Genomic DNA, 23,139 nt, shown 5'->3' with positions numbered 1-23,139 from the left:
TTCTGCAGCTTGGGCAGAATTCTGACTTACTCTTGCAGTCTCAACAATTGTACGCAAAGTCGTAACTGCATACACGGCCGTCACATCACCATTCTGTAATTTAAAACACGACCCATCGACATATAAAGTGCCATCTGGATCTAGTAACGGAGTGTCTTTTAAATCAATCCTACCTTTTGTCTCTTCTTCAGTTTTGAAACAACAATCATGGGGCTCTGAATCACTCGACTCTTGAGTAGTCGGCAACAGCGTTGCTGGATTCAATATGTTACATCGCTTGATCTGAATGTGACTTGCCAAAAGCGTCAGCTCATAGCCTGATAGTCTAGCACTGGTGAGGTGCTGAGTTTTCGTTCGATTCATGAGCGTATCCACAGCATGTGGAACCATGACTACTAACATGTTGTTCATGACTAGTCCAGCAGACTGTCGAATAGACACTGCAGCTGTTGCTGTAGCTCTCAAACAACTTGGCAATGCTCTGGCTACCGGATCTAATGTGGTTGAGAAATATGCACAAGGTCGCTGTTTGTCACCAAATTGTTGCGTTAAAACACTCAACGCACAACCTTCTCTTTCATGGACATATAGAGTAAACGGCTTACTGTAGTCAGGAGTACCCAACACAGGAGCTGAACACAGCGCATCACGTAAGTCGGAGAAGCTCTGTTGACATTCATCAGACCATGGCAAAGGGCTCGGAACACCTTTTCCAGTCAGGGCTACCAATGGTTTTGCCATGAGAGAAAAATTTAGGATCCATTGCCTGCAGTATGACGTAATACCCAAAAACGCACGTACTTCTCTCTGTGTGCTTGGTACAGTCATCTGCGAAATTGCTTTGATTCTCTCTGGGGTCAACCTTCTTCCCTCCTTTGACAAAAGATGACCTAAGTAGGTCACTTCTTGGCAACAATATTGCAGTTTAGAAGGTGATACCTTGTGATGTAAGTCTGACAAATGACGTAATAAAGAAATTGTAGCCGTTTTGCAAGTTTCCTTGTCATCAGCAGCCAGTAAAAGATCGTCCACGTATTGGATCAGAGCAACACCAGGAGGAAGTACAAGAGCATCTAATTGACTCTTCAATGCTTGGCTGTAAATTGAAGGGCTCTCACAATAACCTTGTGGAGCGCGTTTGAATCTGAAACTGCGACCTCCTAAGGAGAAACCAAAAATGTCTCTACTTTCCTCGGCTATCGGAATGCTGAAGAAGGCATTCTTCAAGTCGATCACTGTAAACCATGAAGCTGAGGCAGGAATCAACGTCAATAATGCTGTGATATCTGGTACCACAGGAAACTGCGGAATCACTATTTTGTTAACTTCTCTGAGGTCAATCACAAATCTGTAGATTGGAGGTTTGGAAGGGTCGGTGCGTTTTAAAATCGGCAGAACAGGACTATTGCAGACATTTCCTCTAGTTTCCTCTATCACATCTTTCTGTATTAAGTCTTTCACAATCAGCAAGAGTGCACGTTCACCTTCATTCAAAATCCGATACTGTGGGATTCGTGGGAATTTAACATTTGCTTTCAGACTTACCACATAAGGGGGAATTTCCAAGAGGCCTACATCGTTAGGACCAGTCGCCCAAAGAATATCAGGGAGAGAACGCAGCTCCGGTGGGAGCTTATCCATCGACATATACATTGGAGAGATGACTCTTTTGCCTAATGTGAGCTGTACTCCTGAAGGAGAACAGTACAGTGTCGCATGCAGGCGTTTCAACGTATCTAAACCAAGCAGATTCTCATTACAACCGGTTGTTAGAATGAGTGGTGCTTCTAGTTCGCATGGCCCAACAGATATTGGCAACGGACTAGAAACAGGATTGTGAACAGGGGCGCCTGAGAAACCTACTGAAGTGTTTGTTAAGCCAGACAAAGGTGCGCCAGGGAGTTTCGCATGCATAATTGAACTTTTCGCCGCACCAGTATCCAACAGAAACGGTTCGACCACGCCTGATGTAACTACTGCGACATAAGGTCCACTCTGATCAACTGGAACTGATACTACTCCCTCTCTTTGCCTGTGGCTGTCCTAGTACTCGCTTCTATGAATCTCTTCAATATGATCATGATAATCTTCAACATGATACTGTGGAGATCTACCTGGTTGCGCAGGTTGTACATTTCGCTGATCGAAATAATTTGATGGGCGATCAACCTGTGGTGTCATTGTACCACGTCCTCTACCTCTAGGAGTTTGCATAAACCCAACATTACCTCTCTGAGCTGGGACACCACTAGTCTGTGCGTGCAGTACCGGACACTCATTCTTATAATGACCCTCCTTTTTACAATAGGCACACTGATTCCATGCTAACTGTTGTCGGGAGAAACCATAATTAAATCTTTGGGATGTCCCTTGCTGGAATTGTGGCTGTTGCTGAAACTGGGGTCGCTGCTGTGAATCTGACTGATTCGAGGGAGGCGGATACGCCTGTTGCAATAGAACTTTAGTCTTTAAATCTTTCGTTTTCTTTTCTGACTTTTCCTTCTCTTCTTTCTCTCTATTCTCGTAATACTGAGCAGTTGCAAGTATCTGTGCTGTCGTCGACACTGCCCATGCACTTTCAGAATCCTTTAACTTGTTACTAAGCTCAGGTAGTAAATTAAACACGAACTTGTCGACAAACAACCTCTGGCCTCCCTCAGTACTCATATCTTGCCCACTGTGGTCTACGAAGGTCTCTTCAAATCTAGTGAAAAAGTCAGAGACGCTTTCGTCCTTCTTTTGCTTACACGCCGATAGTTTATCCCAATTAACTCGTAACGCTGGCATCAGCGTTTTCATCAGATTAATTATTCTGCCAGGCAAGGCGGCAATCAGAGGTTCCGGTTTAGCACCGCCAACTTGTTGCGCATCTGCTGCTACAATAGCTGGCCAATCACCTCCTAAGGCGACTGGGTGGTTCTCTTGCCGAATCTTGGCCCATATAGGCTGTGGCACTACATTACCAAATAGCATTTCAATGTCTGCCAAATTCATGACGCACGCTTGAACTGTCTGCGTTAACTCTTTGTAATAACCAGCAGGATTTTTACGCGGGTCCGGCAACGCCTGTTTTACTGCTAATACTTCGGCCCGCTTCCAAGGGATGTGTATCCACACTCTCTGGAATTGTGCCGGGGCCGCTGCAATACCATTAGCCCCATCAGCTTGAACTGCATCACGCCATATCGGTGGAACTTCCCTCATCGGATATTGACCTCGTCTTTTCCTAGTAATCGGTGAACCATCAGGGTCCCTTGGCGTTCGAAGAGGGGATTCATCCCTATTAGCTAAAATCAGTTCTATCGCTCCTCTTACTTCTGAACCTATCACCATTCCTGCGGCAAATTTCTTCTGAACATTTATCAAATCAGAGGGGATGGAATCTAAGTCATCATCTTCCCATTCTTCATGCACAAGAGAACACATCACATCAAAAACATAACGTTGAGTTGGTTCATTCCATTGCATAAAGGTATCTAACACTCTTCGTGCATCATACTTCACAGCTTTCGACATCCACCTAAGAGCTGTCGAATCTAACATTTCTCATTCCTGAGGACCAGGTAGCTGGCTACGTCTCTGTATAGAGTCAGAAACGGGGGTCCCAATTAAAGACCTGTAGAGAGGAGTTAAGATATTAGTTACAGAGTCGGTTATTTTCCGACGAACGGAAAGCGGAGTCAGAATATTCACAGGGTTCGGGAACAGGGCAGCTGAAGCAGATGAAATAGTAAGGGTGGGAGTAGCAGGTAAAGCAGTTTGCGAAACTACAGGCAAAGGAGGAACAGGCGACCCAGGAAGAGGGGGTGCCGAAGGAACATTAACCACGGGAAGGACAGGAGCTGGAGTCAAGGGAAGTGGAGCAACTATTCCAGGCTGACCAGCAGCTGGCTGTACAACAGGTAGTAACTGTGGTGCTGTAATACCCTGTGCGTACGGTGGAGGTGAATTCAACAGGTAAGACAACAGAGGATCTTTTTCATGATCCTCTATCGGCTTAGTAGGACAAGATGGCAATACAGGGTAACATTTATCAATTGCCAAATTATATTTTTTATTCGCCATCTCCATTGCTTTCTCCGTCTCGTTGACATGCAGCTGCCTAGAAGACTCCATTAAAGTCAACCCTTTCTCTTTCTGTTCTTTCTTCGTCTTCCTAATTTCTCTCTGTTTTGCTTCTTTGCGCCATACGCGAAAAGAATCAAACATTGCCGGCCGGGCTTTTCTCTTAAACAACTTCATTTCTAGATTATCTAGTATTTCGGTTTCGAAGCTACCATGCGGTGGCCAACTAAGGACACCATCTTTCCTGGTATAACAGACCCATACTTCATTATACGTAATAGGACCCACACCATGTTTACAATAGAGCTCATATGTAGGAGTTCCAATCGGAGGAACCGAACACGAATCCTCCAACCGGGAATCCCCGTTGCAACGTAACCAGGACAGGAAACAATTACTACTGGTAGTCATGACAAACAAAGACAAATTCCAACCAAAATGCGCAGAGAACTTAGGCCTACCAAATGAACTAATACCAAAACAAAGATTATCTAAACAAGAGCAACCAATGATAATCTACGAATTAAACCAGAGCAACAAAGAACAACCAAACTGAGCGTAACCCACTTAATACTTAACTGAAATGTGGAAGACGTCACCAAGGAGAACCCGTCTACGTCTCCCCGTACTAAGGTCTGCACCTCGGGTCCAAGACAGGGCGACAGTCAAGGCAGCGGTCCTCTGTAGCCGTCTGGGAACGGGAACCCTCGTGGAAGAGATCGTCGGGCCACTTTTACGACATGCAGGGATCGATGAAGCGGGGTACCTCCCTCCGGAATCTTCACACGAAACTTCTCGAACTTTTCAGGCTTTGTAACGGTACCGGATGACGTCGCCCCACGTTGGGCGCCAATTTGAGGTTCTGGACTTTTAAGAGTCCAGAGGTGTCAGGGAAACAACACCCAAAGACCCCTGAGTTCGTTCCTGTCTCGGTGCACAAATAAACAGAGACGCGGGTTTCTCGATGGTGGCGTCAGAGACCAAGATTTATTCACTGCAGGGACACAGAAGTCATAGGAACCACACAGAGGCAGAATCTATGAGACTGTTCGAATTGCATTAAGTGGGTTGTTCTTTAAATACACGCAAAATGTCTTTAGGCAACATTACACGAATATTTCTCATGCCCAACCCGGTATCCCAAACAAACAGTAAATAGACATCAAACAATAATTTGTCGTGGGTTTTCGGTATTCAATCAGGTCCCCTTGTCAGTTTTCCATTCTTTGCCCGATCCTCCCCATCATAAAAATCGCAACCTCCCCATTGTAAAAGCCCAGAAGGAGAGGAGCAGTGCCAGGTGCAAAGGATTGAAAAGTAGGATAAGAGATGTTTATGGATCATAAACGGGCATGGCTACCGTCTTCGGCCTTTCAGTAAGGACAACGGACATGAGAACCAGTATAGCAGGACTGGCCTCGGGCAAGGGAGGCAGCTTGATTCTGCCTAGTCATGCAGCGTCAGCCTTTCTCGGGGCTCGAGCTTACGTGTCCTTAACAAGGTGTCTCTGCCGGGGTCATCGTCCGTTCATTGACTATGTGAGGGCAAGAAACAAAATGGATGCCGTAACTAAAATGGATGCCATGACTTTACAACAGAATGCCCTATTTCTCAGTGAATTCATGCTAGTTGCGTAGCGAAAACACTGTCGTGCATATAATGGATCATTTGCGGTTCATTGGTACCGAAATCGTGTCAGTACTACGATACCGAATTTACGGGTTCGGATCGCTACAGACCCTCACACACCCTAAAAACAATTGCGCCAAAAAAATCCCTGGTGGATAGTGGGCTTTCTGCCCCTCTGGGGGGACATATTGGGGGCTACTGCCCCATCTGCCCCATGGGGGGGCAGAAAGGCTGTAATGGTGGCAGGGGGTGGGGTCATTGGCGTGCCCGTTTCGGGCAGCCTCCACCCTAAATAAAATCCATCACCCTAAAAAAAAATTGCGCGAAAAAAATCCCTGGCGTCAAGTGGGCTTTCCGCCCCCCCGAAGGGGCAGATTAGGGGCCAATGCCCCATCTGCCCCCGGGGGGGCAGAAAGGCTGTAATGGTGGCGGGTGGGTGGGGGCATTGGCGTGCCCGTTTCGGGCAGCCTCCACCCTAAAACAAACCTTCTAAAAACAAATCCCTGGTGTTTTGTGGGCTTTCTGCCCCCCCGAAGGGGCAGATTAGGGGCCAATGCCCCATCTGCCCCCCAGAGGGGGCAGAAAGACTAATGATTGTGGTGGGGTGGGGGCATGGGCATGCCTGTTTTGGGCAGCCCCCACCCTTATTTTTACTTTCTAAAAAAATCCCTGGTGTCTAGTGGGCTTTCCACCCCCCCGAAGGGGCAGATTAGGGGCCAAGGTATATTCTCTAAACATGTATCACACACAATCACATATCTAGCATACCACAAAATTGTTATTCCTTTTTCCTGAAAAATTCCACACCCGCAACCAGTGCATTCTTTTTTCACAATTAAATTATAACATGCCATCAAATCTGGTTCAATAAATGTTTATAGAGTAACACTTTCCACTTGACACATCTTTCCTAACAGTGAGCATGGTGGCTTACACTGGAAATAGCAATATCTCAACTCAGACATCTCATAGGATATGTATACAGTAAGATTCTAATTTCTTTTTCTCCTTCTTAAAAAAAATATTTTTCTCATTTGGGCCTTTTTCGGTTTATCTTTCTTTCTGCTGTTATTAACAGTAGATTTGGATCTATTATTGTTTGACAATAATGAGATGACAATTAATCCTTGTTTGGCAACTTTGTTTAAATATTTATTTCACATGTTATTATTAGACATTCTTTGATGTATTTATCATTTTCTATGGAATGTCCTTAATAGAACATCTTAATTTGTATATGTTGCCTTTTGCAGCCCTGAGGAAGCCCTATGCGGGTGAAACGCGTTGGCTGTATTGCTGCTGCTGTGCATGATCATCTTGCGACATTAAAAGAACATACTATATATCAATGAAAAATTTGGACTGAATCCCTTACTGTGTATTCTGTGCATTCTGTGTGTTCTCTAAATATACTAGTGTACAAGGAGGGACTACTCTCTTCTTTCAAACTAGTCTCACTCGGATGACAGGTACACACAGTGGGGTGTGACTGGCTTCTCCACTGAGACCCCTCCCTTGGATGACAGGCATGCATAGTAGAGTGTAGGGAGGAAGTGGCCTCTCCTTTGAGACCTATCATCTATCAGATGAGTGATGTGCATGCTAGGGTCTGTGGATGGACTGGCCACTCCTTTGAGACCTCTCTGTCAGATGAGGGCTGTGGGCAGTAGGGTTTATGGAGATTAACTAGCCTGTTCTTACGATGTGCATAGTAGTGATTGAGAAGGGAATGGCCTCAGGGCCAGACTAGGAGCCCAAAGCAGCCCTGGCAATTTTGTCAGACCAGCTTTCTGGGGAGAAAGGGTGGGAGGTGGGATGCAAGTGTGAAGCACTGATGCTTTTGTCACTCGGGGCCGATATTGCAACACCGCTCAAAAATGGTCCCCCAATAACAAAACAAAATTCCTATTTCTGCAAAACTAGCACCTACCCTTCCAGCCTCCCGGGGAAATGCCTGATGCCCACTGAGGCCAGTCTGGCTCTGACTGGCCTCTACTTTCAGTCCCGGTCTCAGATACAGGGTGCCCATAGGAAAGTATGATGTTTCAACGCATACATTCACAACGCATGGCTTTACAACGCGGTCATTACAATGACCAAGTTTTTTCCACGCGTGCCATTATATCGCAAGTCATATCAACGACTTGCTGTAGGGGGCGCCCTGGACTTAGGAATAGTATTAATTGCTATTCCTACTCCATATTGTGCAACAGCAGGGAAGGTGTTGGATTTAAAATCCAACACATTCCCTGGTGTTGTATGCCCCCTACAGCAAGTCTTTGATACGACTTGCAATGTAATGGCAAGTGTGGTAACAATGCGGTTGTTGTAACAACCACGTTGTAAAGCCATGCATTGTGGAAACACCATTGTAAATGCTGTTTCCCATCCATAGTAGGGTGCGGGGAGGGACTGGCCTCTCCTTTCAGACCCCTGTCTCAGATGAAAAGTGTGCGTTGTAGGGAGCAGGAGGGACTGGCTTCTCTTTGGAGACCTCTTTGTCAGGTGACAGGTGTGCATTATAGGATGTATGGAAAGCGACTGGCCTCTTCTTTGTGGCCTCTCTCTCAGATGACAGGTATGCGTAGTAGGGTTTATGGGGAACAATTGGCCTCTCCTTTAAGACCTCTCTCTCAAATGATGGGTGTGCATCGTAGAGTGTGTGGAGGGACTGACCTCTTTGATGAGTCCAATCTCTTTAATAACATGTGTGCATAGTAAGGTCTGGGTAGTGACTTGCTTTTCATTTCAGACCCCTGTCTCAAATGACAAATGTGCCGAGCAATGAATAGGGAGGGATTGGCCTTTCCCTTTAGAACTCTGTGTCAGATGACAGGTGTGCCTAGTATGGAGCGGGTAGAACTGGCCTCTCTTTTAATACCTCTCAGATGACAGGTGTGCATCGTAGTGTGCAGAAGGACTGTTCTATCTTGTCTTACTTCTTTCTCAAATGAGTGTGCATAGTAGGGTGTACGGGCTCTCAACTGATGGAGGTCCCTCATCAATAATTTAATTGCAAATATTGCAGTAATGTTATCAATGATGTCATGGGTGATGTAAAATGTGGGGTAATTAGCACTGCATGGCAAGGGAAAGAGTTCTAATTACTTGAGATGACTGTAACTATAACTGATGAATTTCAGTGGTTTTTAGAGATTAAAATGTTACATTGTTACTGAACATTTAACCTAACTATAACGTTACTTTGCACTTTGTTTTTTCCATTGAATTTCAATTTTTTTTTGTAAAGTAATATTTAACTACCATACGTAAATTCAAACCCAGCGGCCAGGCTCTGCAGCCAACCCTTCGCATGCAGTCAACTCCATACATGAGTGGCTGGCCACAAATTCCCCAGGCCAACCCCCCACAGTGCAGGGTTAGCCACAAGGCCTGGCAGCACTCGTCCACCTCCCTAGTGAGCTGGGCATTCAGTCGTGTGAAGCAAGAGTTGGCCAAAGGGTCTGGCCTGTGGCCAGGTCCTGTGGCCAACGCCTGCTAGCTGCCAACCCCACGCTGACCATGACCATCAGCAGGGTGCAGTGGAGGGTTGGCCACAGGGTCTGTCCCTGGGGGCCCGATTCCTAGGGCGTTTTTTAAGGTGAAAGGGCACTTGGCACACCTTACTGAGCCTCACTAGGCACTGGGGACCCAACTCCCATGTCCCTATCTACTTTAAAGGAGAAGGAGGCCACACAAACCCCTCTCCAAGTCTATAATGGCCTCGGGACCCCATCACCTAGGGCTGCTTTTTCATTTCAAACATTTCACCAAAGGTTAAAGTAATGCTATAGTCAAGTGAAATGTTCAGCCCCTCCATCACCGAGCCTTTTTTTATTAAAGGGGAGGAGGGTTGTGTGTCCCTCCTCATGAATCATTTTTGACCCTGGGGACCCCATCTCTGAGGCCCTATACTCTATTCAAAGGGGGGGTGCCCTGGTGCAGACGGGGAAAAGATGAAAAGTCTGCTCCCAGCCGGCTGGAACATTTTGAAACCTCCAGCCGGCTGAGAGCTTTGTGTTTGCTCCCATGTGGGGGAGTTTTAAAAATGCTCCTGCCAAGCGGATACAAGATTCCCTGTCTACATCAGTGCAGGCAGGGAAACTACTGTGTTCATGGGTGGACTCCCCTGGAGATAAGATGTAGAGGATCGAGGATGGACCCACATGTCCCCACCCCCTTAAAAATACTTCGAGCCTTGGGTGCCCATCCCTAGCCTCTGAAGGCGAGACCATTCAATATCCCTACCCTAAAAAATTAAATCGGTTTATCCCTCTGACCCCGCCCCAGGAAATGTTAAAAAGAAGTGCAGGTGAACGTGCATATTTTAAAAAAAATGTTGCAGTATATTCATGGATCCTACATGAATTTGCAGAAAAACGTTTTTAAGAAACATTTCTCGAGTCATGGTATTTCTAACCTCTTCACTTATGTCTTTTTTTGCCTTGCTTTAGGACTCGGGCCAAATCCTGACTCCTAAGATGGCTGCCACCACTTCCTGGTTGAGCTGGTGACAGCCAATCAGATCTCACTTTGAGATATGTCTGCTCTCTGGTTCTTCTACAGTGCGAAATATACAAATATTGTTTTTAACCTTAATTTTACCAAAACTAATGAACAGGTGTACACCAAAACACAAAACACACTCTTTCTGGACCAAGTGCTAGTTTTCTGTCAAATTTTGTGCAAATCCCTTCAGCAGTTTGGGCTGTAGCAGTGTCTAAATTTCCTATAGAAATAAATTGGGACGTGCTTTTTCTCAGCTCCTTCTTGATGGATAACCCCAAAATGTGTATATTTCATGCTTTGGAGGTTCTGTGGAACCAAGAGATATCCGATGAGATTCGATTGGCTGCCAACACATCAACAACGATGTGACGGCAGCCATCTTAGAACTTGGGATTCAGTCCTGAGTCCAAAAACCTATATAGGAAAAGGTTAGGGAGAGCCTGACACTCAGGCCTGGCGGTGGGGTCCCAGAGGGACCTAGCCTGAGGCCAAAATAGGGAATCTGCAGCAAAATGTAACCAAAGAAAAGTGCAGGCTCCGGTGCTTGTAAAAACATATGCTATGGGGTAGGTAAGACCACGGAAGGGTGCATTTTCTACTTAGGGGGAAGGAATACATGGCCTCCCTCCCCAAGCCTATAAGAGGCCATGTGGCTCCACTCCCCAAACTTATGTTTATTTCTGCATGGTGGGCTATTTTTACATCTCCCAATGGCAGAATCATCATCATCAAAATACTTTATTTTCCTTCACAAGGATCTTATAAATTGCAAAGTGCCATACAATATAAAAATATTACAAACAATAAAAACAGTATAAAAATACAGTGTACAGCATAGGTAAAAACAATACAGAGTTAAAATCAATAAAAAATAGCCCCATGCAAGGATTTAGGAAACTATGTAATACATTTGGAACGTTTGATCCATAATGCATGCCGGAATCTTGCCAGACCAAATACAACCAGCCTACTTGTGTCATTAGCTAAGATTCTCATGACCCCCAAATAATGCCCAGGTCCAACCAATCTACATAGTGGCACAATCCACTTTGCCCGCAGATTTTTATAATAAGGGCAAAAGAATAGCAAGTGGACAATTGACTCTGGGCAAGCATTGCATGCAGGACACTTATCGTCCCGAGAGGCATTACTACACCGCTTTTTACAAAACACTTTTGTCGGTAAAGTTTTAAAATGGTATTGGAAGAATAATTTCCGTGTCAGGGGTGGTAAAATTTCATCAATGGTTTCCTCATAAAAAGGGGCAAATTCAAAGATGAATAAAATCTTGGGTCAGGGTGCCCACCCGTTTGGCCACCTCTTTCTCCATAATCGTATCCCAGTATATCTTTTTAAGACTGCATTTTGGAATAAGGGCCAGATTTTGTGAGGTGACCAATATCCTTCCATCCTAACACTCTTCAATAAATTCTTCAAGCAAATGAACCATGGAATAAAATTCAGCTGGGATCATTTTAGGAGATCTATTGCTGCTCTATATGGGGTAAGTTTGTTTACTGACCACAAGAGGTGCCAAAACATTAACTGCTTATAACCCATCTTGTGCAGTAGCATTTTTTGACCCAAATCTAAAAACATGGGGGCCAGGGGAGTACTAGTGGCAAGATATTGATCAAATAAACCTATTTTTACGGAAGCATAAAACATGCCTTCTGTGTCGTCAGCAGTGGGAACAGACGTCTGGTGGATTGCACTCTTACGAGCAGGGAAACAGATATTGCTCCCACCCAGAGGGAGCATGCAAAGACAGCTGCTCTGGCCGGGTGGGAGCAATGCCGTCCCCCGCACCATGTTGTGAGCTGGCTGGGGCCTGAGGGGACCTGGGGCTTCTCCAAGGCCCCCAAAATTCTTATTGGTTGGTTCCCAGGGTGGGCATCGGGACACTCATTGACAATTAAATCAGGCCCTTGGGTGGGGTCCCCAGGGCCTATTAAAGATCAGGGAGGGGGGCTGTGCAGCTGCCTCCCCTTTTATTGTGACGTTCAGCCTCTATTGGCATGGGGAGGGGGCACCTTTAGGAATCCTGGGGGTGGGGTCCCAGGGGTCCTTGTGGCTTGGTTTGGGGAAGTACGCCCCCCCATTTGAAATATATGTTGGCCATAGGGGTTGGGGGCCCGTGCCTAAAGTAGCCTGGGGAGGTGTATGGTAATGGCCTCACCATGGTCAGAGTGGTGTTGGCTGCCTCTGGGGGATGGAATATGGCCAGGTCACAAGCCATGCCTTTCAGGCAACCCTCTGCTGCTCACATAGGAAGCCTGTGCACAACGTGGTGTTGGCTGACTGTGGAGAGTTAGACACAGGGCCAGGCTGTAGGCCAGGTGCATCGACCAACCCCCTTAGCACGCAGAGCTTTCCGTATGGTAACACAAAATTACTTTACATTGAAAAACCTAAGAAATTCACTGACAAAAATGGAGGTTAAAGTAGCATTAGAGTTAGGTGATTATACCAGTTTAAATGTGCAAAACCACTGAAATTGACCAGTTATAGTTATCTCTGGGAGCTCTAATGTATGCCCAAATGTAACTATAGCTTGCTCTCTCACCTTCAATTACAAATTACCCCGCATATACATCACTCAAAACATCTGTTATGACACCATTGATAATATCACGGCAACATTTGCAATTGAATTATTGATTTGAAAACTGTGCATGGTGGGGTCACGAGGAATGTTGACCCTCCTATCTCGAGAGGGTATTGAGGGTATGCTGCTACCATTACTGCTGGAGTCACTTGCTTAGCTCTTATGTCCAGCTCTCTGGTCCATTCTTCTCTCCTTCATGGCTAGCTTTTTTCCTTCCAGGGCTCTTCCAGCCTCCTCCATTTCTCATGCCAAGGCTCTCTAAGCCTTCTATTGTCCTGCGTCCCTGGCTAGTTTTTTCTCCTCCTTAGCTGTATCATCTTCAGCCTAAACTCTCTCTCTGCCTTCCTGTCCACCAACTATTCTGGAGACAAGCCTTGTGAAGACACGCTGCCTTCTGCTCTTGGAGGAAATTCCAAGGTAGGGGTGAGTCATCCTACCTACACTGGGTGGTGCATTTCAGAATTTGTGCCCAGGTCTTCCATTTGCAATTCCATCTCCTCTTTCTCATCCTCTGCTTAGCAAGTGAAGGGTGGACTTCTGCCCAGGCACTCAATGCCTTTTGTAGCTCCTGCTTTCCGGTACTGCTATTCTCCCTGGAAGTGCCCTCTCCTTCTAGAACTTCTTGAGCTCAGCCTTGGTGTGGGCATCCAAGTTGGCAAGGTCAAAATCTAGTCCCACAGGTGTGACTCCAGGCACAACAGTCAGGTGTCAGGTAATGGTAAATTTGGAAAAAGAAAATGGCCAATCAAGGAGATGTAAAAAACTTGAAATGGTCTCAGATTATTTACCAGGGATTTTGAGTGTAACAGAAAATCACTGTATGGCACTGCACCAATACAAGTACAAGTCCTTACCACTGATCACCAATGAAAGAAATTGGATTATGGATTTAGGGTGGTGAGACCCTACTTAAGCAGCAACCACAATCCTTGTCGGGGTGAAGTCACAAGCACACCCCAAATTAACCTGTCCTCAACCCTCTAGCACCTTGGTAAAAATCAGTGCGGTTTAACTTAGAGGCTCTGTGTAAGGTATTTATGTAGCAATTTAAACAGGTGTTTCACATCAGTGGAGTCAAATATATGACATTTTAAAGGTTTCAGTAAAATTAGCAGTAAAAAGCACAAAGTGCCAACTGTGGATGTCCTTGCATGGTGATGCATCACGCAGCAGCAGTTCTGATGGGCCACAGGTTGTGCCACGCAGCGGAGGAAATGTCTTGGTTCTACTTAGTCCACAAATGGACTGGCGAAGCATCTTTAGAGCCACTTCCATGGATCCAGGACTGGGTTGGAACCAATGCGGAGGGCAGGACTCATAACTGGCAGAGTCCAGGTGCTGAACTCAAAGTTATTGGAAGGTTGTTCTGTCCCTGAGGCTGCTGACCAGGAGGCCAGCCAACTAGGTTTTTAAGTCACTCTGGTGGTCCTGGCTCAAGGTGCAGGTCCAGTCCTCCTCACCCAGGCAGGAAGCCAGCAGGGCAGCAATCCATCAGAGTAGGAGTCCATCAGTGAAGCAGTCCAGCAAGGTAGGAATCCGTTCAGTAGCATAGCAGTCAATTTTCCTGACAGAGTCTTCCAGAGGTACAGAAGTGTACTGATGAGTTTGTGTCTGAGCACCAATATTTATACCTGGTGCCATCTTTGAAGTGGGAAACGTTTCTAGAGAATTGCCTTTGAAGTACCCAGGATTCTTGCCTCCCTTTCCCTAGCTCCAGACTAACTAAAGGAGGTATGCAAACCTTTGTGTGGAACCATGACAAAGCTTATTCAGGTAAAGGTTAGGCTGTTATCAGCTCCACCCTCCCATTCGGCCAGTGATGGCCCATCCAGGTGCACCTAAGCCATCTATTGTGTGTGAATGTCTGGGACGAATACTGAAAGTCCAACTGCAACCAGTCATCTGACCCAGGCCAGGCTGCAGGCACTAAGGGCCTGATAAAGATATAGGGTGGACTCATGCCTACCTGACATTTCTGAGGTCTCAGGACCAACCAATCTATGGTCGGCGGTCCTGTCACCACAATTATACAATGCAACCAAACATGATGTGGTTGCATACTCTTATTACTCTATGGTAGCTTGTGCGGCGGCAGTAAACCAGCAATAGCACAAGCTCCCATGGAGAAATGGGAGATTCTAATAATGCCTGCCATGTAGGAATGGAGGCCCTGCTTTTTTACAGGCTTGCCATATCGGAAAGCCCAACAAGGAAAGCCTGTGGGAACCCGACATTGTAATCCCGGTGGTGGAAACATTGCCCTTAAGGGATTACAAACTGGTTGCGAATGCCCACGGGCTCCTTGAGCCCATCGTATGGCAGCCAAATTGACCAGCGGGTTTCACTTTCGACCGCCGGCATTGATATGCAGTGGGCGAAAGTGAAACTGAAGAAGTCAGTCGGAAAGCCTCCAACCACAGGTCTTTTCGACCAGCATAAAAATAGGGTCCTAAATGGCTAAGGCAGGACAATGCCAACGTTTTGAAAGGTGACATTTTCATAATTGTAATTTAAAATCCGACTTTATCATTAACGATGATATCTCATTACAATTCTAAAGACACCAAACATTACCTGCTCCCATTTAAAAGTTAGCTCTTATTAAATGTAATAAGGCAACCCACTATTATCCTATGGGAGAGGTAGGCCTTGCAGCAGTGAAATACTTATTTAAAGTTTTTCAATACCAAGCCATGTACATGTCTTGTTTTTTAAATACCCGGCACCCTGCCCTATTCGCTGTTTAGGGCCTACCCTAGGGGTGACATGTATGCATTAAAAAGGAAGGTTTGGGCCTGGCATGAGGTTTATTTTGCCAGATGGAAATGGTAGTTTGGAATTGCACACATAGGGGCTGCAATTGCAGACCTGAGACATGTTTAACATAAGTGGGTTGAACAACCAGTGCTGCATGCCCACTAGTAGCACTTAATTTACAGGCCATGGTACATGACATTCACTTTATTGAGGACTTATAAGTAAATGAAATGTGCCAAGTGGGTGTAAGACAATTTGAGCATGTTTAAGGAAGAGAGAACAAACACTTTAGCACTGTTAAACTGCGCAGAATCCTAAAGCTAGCAAAAACAAAGTCAGCAAAACATGAGGGCTAAAGGCAGAAAGTTAGTTGGAATCCAAGTCAGGTCCAACGCGTGCTAAAACTTTTCTTAGGGTCGAATTTTCCTTCAACTTACACCCACTGTTTAGCACTATTTTTTAGTGCAAAATACTCCCGCATTTCAACGTCGATGCAAGGATGCATTTTGCTCTAGGAAATACAAATAGCGAGCACAGGCAGCCACTCTCTAAATGTGGAAACATCTATTCCAAAGCAGGCATTCCATTGTAGTGCCTTTACAATGCAGATCGTTAGATTCTTTATGATCTATTGGAAGACCGTGGTCATAGGGAAAGGCAGTGTGTATTTGGCCTTCATTGATCTGAAGACTGCTTTTGACCTGGTCCCCGCCCCAAGCTCTGGCAGGTGTTGCGTGAGTTAGATACTCCCCCTTTGGTTTTTGACTTTATTAGACGCCTCCATGAGGGCAATTATGCCAGAATTAGGTGGGGAACCCAGGGACAGCTAACAGAGAGGATCGAGGTAAACAGGGGGGTACGCCAGGGCTATGTATTGGCACCGACCTTGTTCTCCCTCTTTGTGAATGGGGTGGCAGACCATTTGAGGGAGTTTCCGGCCGATGCACCAGCCCTGGCGGGTGAAAAGATCCCGACCCTCCTGTATGCTGACGACACCCTCTTGCTGTCAAAAAGCCCAAGTGGTCTCCAAAGGCTGTTAGACAGATTTAGCCTATTTTGCTCTGGTCGAGGCTTAATCATCAATACTGTTAAAACAAAATTGTTGGTTTTATCCCCCTCAAAGCGGTTTAGAAATAACATTACCCTTGAAGGGAAACCATTAGACCTAGTTGAGTCTTTCAATTATTTGGGTATACGGGTCACTAGTGACATGAAGTGGAATTCCCATTTGACAAAAATGCTTCTGAACCACAAGCGAGTATCCGGGGCAATTTTAAGAGAACAACAACTCTCTGTAAGTAAACCAATATCTCCGGCCCTTGTGGTTTATGAAGGCAAACCACTCCCCTCAGCCCTGTATGGGGCTGAGCTTTGGGGCTTTGAGAACACCACTGACCTAGTAAGATCGGAGAATACGTTTTTTAGAGGTCTGGTTTCCCTTCCAATTTCTACACCACTGAAGCCCTTGTATTTAGATCTGGGCAGATGTTCAATTAAAGATATTGTACGTCTCCGCCCTCTACTTCTTTGGGCCCGCATTAGATCGACCCCAGAGCTGTCTTATTATGCAGCAGCCTTTGGTGACATTATTCAAGCAGATACAGGCCAGAGGGTTAAAAGGATTTCAGATCTCAGGCGTTTATTAACCGACATAGGTTTAGGGGAGGCATGGGTTAGCCAGACCCCGCCTCCCAAACAGGTTATTAAAAAAGCTTATTGGAATTGGGTGGAGGTGGTTCAAGAGACCAATGTGGACAGGGGAACCCTCACTGAGCGGTTCATGGAACACCAGCCGGTCCGAAAGCTGGAGGCATATCTTGATTTTATCCAAATTCCTAGAGACAGGTTCCTATATATGATAATGAGAATCGGAACCCTCCCTATTAATGACTTAATAGTAAGTTGGAGGAGGACCGAACGATTGGCATTAGTACCAGCAGTAGTGCCATGTCCAAGATGTGGAGCTCGTACTGAGTCCATTGCCCATCTTATGTTGGCTTGCCCAGCATACAGACAGATAAGAAGTAAGTGGTTAAAACCTGTTTGTTTACAGTTGGGCTCAAGAAACTGTTTGTCTGTCTTAAGCATCCTCAGGACAGATACCACCTCCCTTACTGTGATCTGCAGGGTGGCCAAATACCTGGGATGCGCATGGGCGTTACGTTCAAAGTTTTTAACACAAAAAAATATGGACTAGCTCCACACAAATTGTTTTGCGCTATACTGCTGTATATTATTTTTATGATATTTAAATTTTAGGGGTTTTCCCCACTTCTTTTATTATTTTTTTTTATAAAAATATATTCAATTTTTTATCATTCTGTAAATGAACTGTTGTTGTTAGTTTTATACTAAATCCTCCTCATGAATTGTATAAGAATTGATTCTGCTTTTATGATATATTTGTATCGAATAAAGCTTTATACAATGCAGTCAGTACCACAACTGCGACGTTACCATGAGTTCAGTTACAATGCAGGTCATTACAACGATTTGCGGGAGTGTGGTGTTGAACTAGTGTTGGATCTTAAGTCCAACACCTTCCCCACTGATACACCGAATGGAGTTGGAACAGTAAATTAAACTATTCCAAAGTCCAGCCCTCCCCTTAAGCAAGTCTTTGTAATGACTTGCTTTTTAATGGAATTTGTGGTAACAACACAGTTGTGGTATTAAATACATTGTTAAGGCACGCTATACCTCTAAATGTGGTCTCGTAGTTGGATGTTTTCTCCAAAATTAGTCTTAGGTATGCAAGCAGGAGTATTTAATTATCGGTAATCCTGCATCAAAATGTAATACCAAAAGTAATCCGATGTAATTGAAGTTACTCCAATTACCCCGGTGTAATGGATATTCCGCTCCAGCCTACTCCTATGTGCAACTACCACTGCAGCCACCGGGGGCCTGCTCTTGCAGGAAATGGTGTGCATTTCCCTCAGACTAGAGCTGGAAAGAAGGAAGAAGTGAGGCACTGGGCTGTCATTGTACTCTCTCCAAGATCAGCTGCCACCCCTCATCTTTCACTAATTGGTCCTCTCCAAAAGATATTGGAATCTTCAGAGAGAGCCCTAAAGATAGACGCACTTAAGGGGATCAATAACTATGTTATGGATGGCTATTATTGCAAAACCTATGAACATTTAACTCAGCAGCATTCACACTGTTTAAAAATCATAAATATTAAGATAATCTATTTATCACAGTTATTTGAGGTTGCAGGCATCTTCCCTGTGTGCAGATACTGGACCCCAAAACAGTATAATAATGCCACCATCCAAGACATGTAAAAGAAATGGGCTGGGATGGCTACGCCTTGGTTACAGTCAGGGTGACCAACTTCCATTCTGCTTTAGAGAATACAAGTGCTCCCAGAACGTCTCTCAAAGTGGGAACTTCAAGACAAATTTGAAAATGGCAGGGAAGAAACAGCTGCACAGATGGCTGGAGATTTTTGATTAGTTGCCAGAAATTATTTAAATGCACCTCCAATAGTTGCAGATCTATTGGCTCTCTTGCATGAATCTTAAATGAGCAAAATATTTAGGAAAAAATTGAACTCAGAAGCACTAACTAGATCAACAAGTGCACTTGGACATTAAACAGATTTTTCAGTTTGACTCAATATGGTTAAATATAATTGTTGTGGTTTCTCTTGGATTACCTCTACGTAGTATAAATTCAACTGGACAAAACCAAAAACTAATTTTTCACATATTGTTAAACATTTGGGGGCATATTTATGAGAGGCTTGCATCACTGGAGCATCACTTTTTTTCCATTCCGGGAAGCGCAAGCCTCTCAATCATATCTATGAGTCAACGCAATACCACTCTGAGGCTTTGCATGTCTCATAGATATGTAGTAAGACAAAGAAGTGCAAGTCGCTGCCTTACCGTACTCTGTGTCAAAGATTCAACCCATGGGTATGAATGAGAGGTTTGCACTGCTGGAGCATCAAAATAAAGTGACGCTACAGCAGCGTAAGTCTCCTATAAATAAGATCCTTGATTTTTAGTCTGAAAATTACAAATATGACTGTATTCAGAAAAGTGTGACAAATAGAGAAAATTTTAGAAGTAATTTGCAAATTTCTTTTTCTCAACCCCTCAAACTCTCAGAAATACCTGAAACTTCTTCAACGAATGTTTAGTCACAGCTACGGAAACAACATGCCTTTTTTCTTCCGTAGACATTGAATGACACCCCTTGGCTGCAGGGTTGAGGCATAATGCACACACCAGTTCTCAGTGATCAATGACATTTATTCATCGTAGTGTAATAGAATTGAATTTGCCCTGAAGTACACTCATAAAGGACGAGATAGCGCTAAATGCAACTACAGGAAGAGGTTTAACTCAATGCTTCTGGTGGTTGGGGCAACATCATTGCAGAGCCTTGTCATTGATAATGAATGTCTTTTTGTCTTTTTCAGACTGTGTGGAGCTGAGTAAGTCCTCTGAAATGTACTTGAGTCATGGTGTCAATGACAAAAACATGAAAACAAGCATCCAACCAAAGTAGATTCTTTCGGAGATAAGAGGATACCATCTTAGCTGCCATCTTTAAAAAAAGTGTGATTTTTATTATTCATTTACAAAGAGGCAATCAGCCAAATAAAGTCAACTGACTCTAAAATATGACTACTTATGATCATAATAAAAATGCTATCTTTGAAAATATTGTTTTCTTTTGGAAATATAAGGACACTTCCTCTCGAAACATGAATAACAATTTGAATATAAATTTCTGAAAAACTTAAATCTTTTGTTAGTATTTTCCATTAGAGTTTCTGACCTATGGGCCTGGTTTAACAACTATTCTTTAGTGTAGTTTTCGCATCCGGCTTTTGCGTATCAATATCTATAAATGTTTTTGAATTGTAAAATAGACTTGCGATGATGGCACATTTTGCACTCTGGCACATTTTCCAGGATTTATGAATGGGGTGTGAACGAATGTCATGTGTACCCTTGCAGAAGCAGGTGAACATCCACTGTGAAAATGATGGCAATTTTTCCTGCATAATTAATATAGGATTGGGAGTGTAGCACGAGACCCTGTGTCATCATGAAGAAATACATAAAAAACTTGAAACTGACAAAAAAAAAGTTTATGGACATTCAGATATATAGATATATCTTGCAGGTACAGTCGTATCCTGGAAACAAACACAGACTATGTCTTCCTAAAGACAGCAGGAGTTCTCTTTAAAGAGTGGGAAAAGGCAGGGAAACATCCATATATAATGAGTAAATAGAAGATCAGGTTCATCAAGTGTGATAGCAAAGTATGACCTCATTTTACGTCTCCACGCCCCATTGAGATCGCACAGGCACTAAACGTTTGCTGGTGCAATCACTATTACTGCAGGTGCTGCCCAAACTACTGCTGCCCTTTCGGTAATACCAACATGCCCTTGGGGCGCAAAAAGGAGGCACACACGCCCCTTGCTTCCTCTGGGCACTTTAAATAATGCCAACTGTAGAGACCAATAGCCTGCATTTTATTATGGGGCAGAATCTGATGTTTTCACCTCTCTAGTTATTTCCAAGGCTTAGTCTCTGCTGAGGGGCAAGTTTACAATCAGTTTTAAAGACTCTACGCTCAGTTCACACAGGTGTCTCCTCAATGTAAATCTAGAAGCAGCAATCGTCTGTTCCAGCTTCACAGAATTAGGATCAGTGTCACTTTCCGATCAAAGGTCGGAATTGTGAATGCAGATCATAATGATTCATAATTGTAGGGCAGGGGTGACACATTGGGCATCCATTGATGCATTGCAGGGTGCCATTTGTAATGTTGTGAACATGAGCAGGCTGTCCATAGAAACCAGATTTCTTACTGTTTCACTGCATTAATTATCACATTAACAGGCACAGGATTTTTTCCCCAACAAAAATAGCAGGATGGTTGGGGCAAGTTTACTTTTCCCTAAAGATCACTCTCGACGTATGAGCCCTGGAAACGAGCCAAGGATTCTAATCAAAGCTTTATGTCAACTGGTTACAACTGCTTATATGAGAGAAAACTACAATTGATCGAGTTTTCTAACGGCGAGGCTCTTGGACCAATGAAGAAGTCAAGCCCTTGAAGCCAAGGAATTGTAAATTAAATGCTACTAGTGCGCCTGCAGCACTGATTGTGCCACCCACAAAAATAGCCTTGCAACCCACCTTTCTCAGACCTGCCACTGCAGGACCTGTGTGTGCAGTTTACTGCCACTAAGACTTGGCATGTTGTCAGGAGACGGATGACAGAAATCAGACTATAGTGCCGTATTGTCCTTCCTACACCTTCACTGATGTACTGTCCCTCCGTACACAGGCTGTGGAGGAGCCCTTTAAGGGATTGATCAGCAGCCACTAGGACGAGCCCCAAGAGGCGTGGCCAGTGACACTTCTCTCAACGGTCCTATCAGGTGACGAGTAGGACGAAAGAAGACCCCCGTGAACCGTGCTGAATGCGGAAGACGAGGCAAGGACAGAGGGAGAGGAGACGAAGACACCGAAGCAGACGAGTATCACCGAGACAGAGGAGCCGTGGAGAGACGCGGGTAGAGATGCCGTCCTCAAGGGGAACGAGGTGCCAGGAGGCCAACGGGACCACACATCACCCCGCCACTCAACAGGAGGAGGGTGGCTGTACAAGGTATGAGTGAGAATCTGGGGATTTTCAGGGCACGGGAAGGGGAGGGAAGCATCATAGAGGGAGGACACGGAAAATAATAATTGGTGACGGTATCTGGGTGATACTTTCCTCAAGCCCCCATTCCCAGAAGCTATTTCTTCCTCTATACTGACCCTGTTTTTTTCCTTGTTTTATTTGTTTCTATGTGGTCTGGACTGGTGGGCAAACGATGGAAGCCTAGACCAACCCCTTGGTGAAGACAGGAGCAGCCCCAACCAAGCGGAGGAACATTGGACATTTCCGTTTGTTGTTGTGATTAAATAAAAAACTAAGGGAAACGAGATTCCATTCTGGTCTCTATCACCTTACTTTTGGAGATAAACTCTAATCCCAACCGATCCCCTGACAAGTGGGGGAGAATGCAGGCATAGACCCATACCGATACAGGATGGAGAATTTGGTTTATCAGCTGAAGAAGGACAGTCCAAGTTAGAATGGGCCATAGAGAAGAGCTCGAATGAAGCCGATTTGGATCGGGCCGTTTTTACTTCGGCCATCCAGACCCAAGCCGACCATTTGGTCAGGATAGCAGAAGGGCAGACACAGCTCCTCAGGGGGTCTGTAAACAGTTGGATATCAAGCATATCAAAACGTCCATGTACCATACCCAAACAAATGGCCTTGTGGAGAGGTACAATGGCAACGTAAAGCTCACACTAAAAAAATTATTAACCGGGGACGGAAGGAATTGGGATCAACTCCTTCCTCTTGCTCTGTTTGTGATTCGCAGTACGGTCCAGAGCAGCTTGGGCGTCTCTCCGTTCGAGCTACTGTTTAGACAAAGACCACGCACCTTACTGGAAATCACAAAAGAAAGTTGGGAGGAGCAGGGAGCAACAGAAGCTCAGGCCCTAAATGATTAAGCCAACCAGGTCAAAGTT

General features: G+C 44.8%; 1 protein-coding gene across 2 annotated transcripts in view; it reads left to right on the top strand.

Moving 5' to 3' along the window:
- The window catches only part of LOC146854033 (alpha-N-acetylgalactosamine-specific lectin-like), a 233,026-nt gene extending 212,695 nt beyond the window's left edge, over positions 1 to 20,331 (top strand). For both annotated transcript variants that reach the window (XM_085650482.1, XM_085650483.1), the window contains exon 7: positions 20,004 to 20,331. In XM_085650482.1, the coding sequence (XP_085506608.1) occupies positions 20,004 to 20,022 (19 nt within the window). In that variant the 3' untranslated portion in view covers positions 20,023 to 20,331. The remainder of the gene's footprint in view (positions 1 to 20,003) is intronic.
- The last annotated feature ends 2,808 nt before the right edge of the window (positions 20,332 to 23,139 follow it).

The sequence above is a fragment of the Triturus cristatus genome, chromosome 4_1, assembly GCF_964204655.1.
Source record: "Triturus cristatus chromosome 4_1, aTriCri1.1, whole genome shotgun sequence".
Taxonomy (NCBI): Eukaryota; Metazoa; Chordata; class Amphibia; order Caudata; family Salamandridae; genus Triturus; species Triturus cristatus.
The sequence above is the reverse complement of the archived record's forward strand: the minus strand, read 5'-3'. Positions and strand labels throughout refer to the sequence as shown.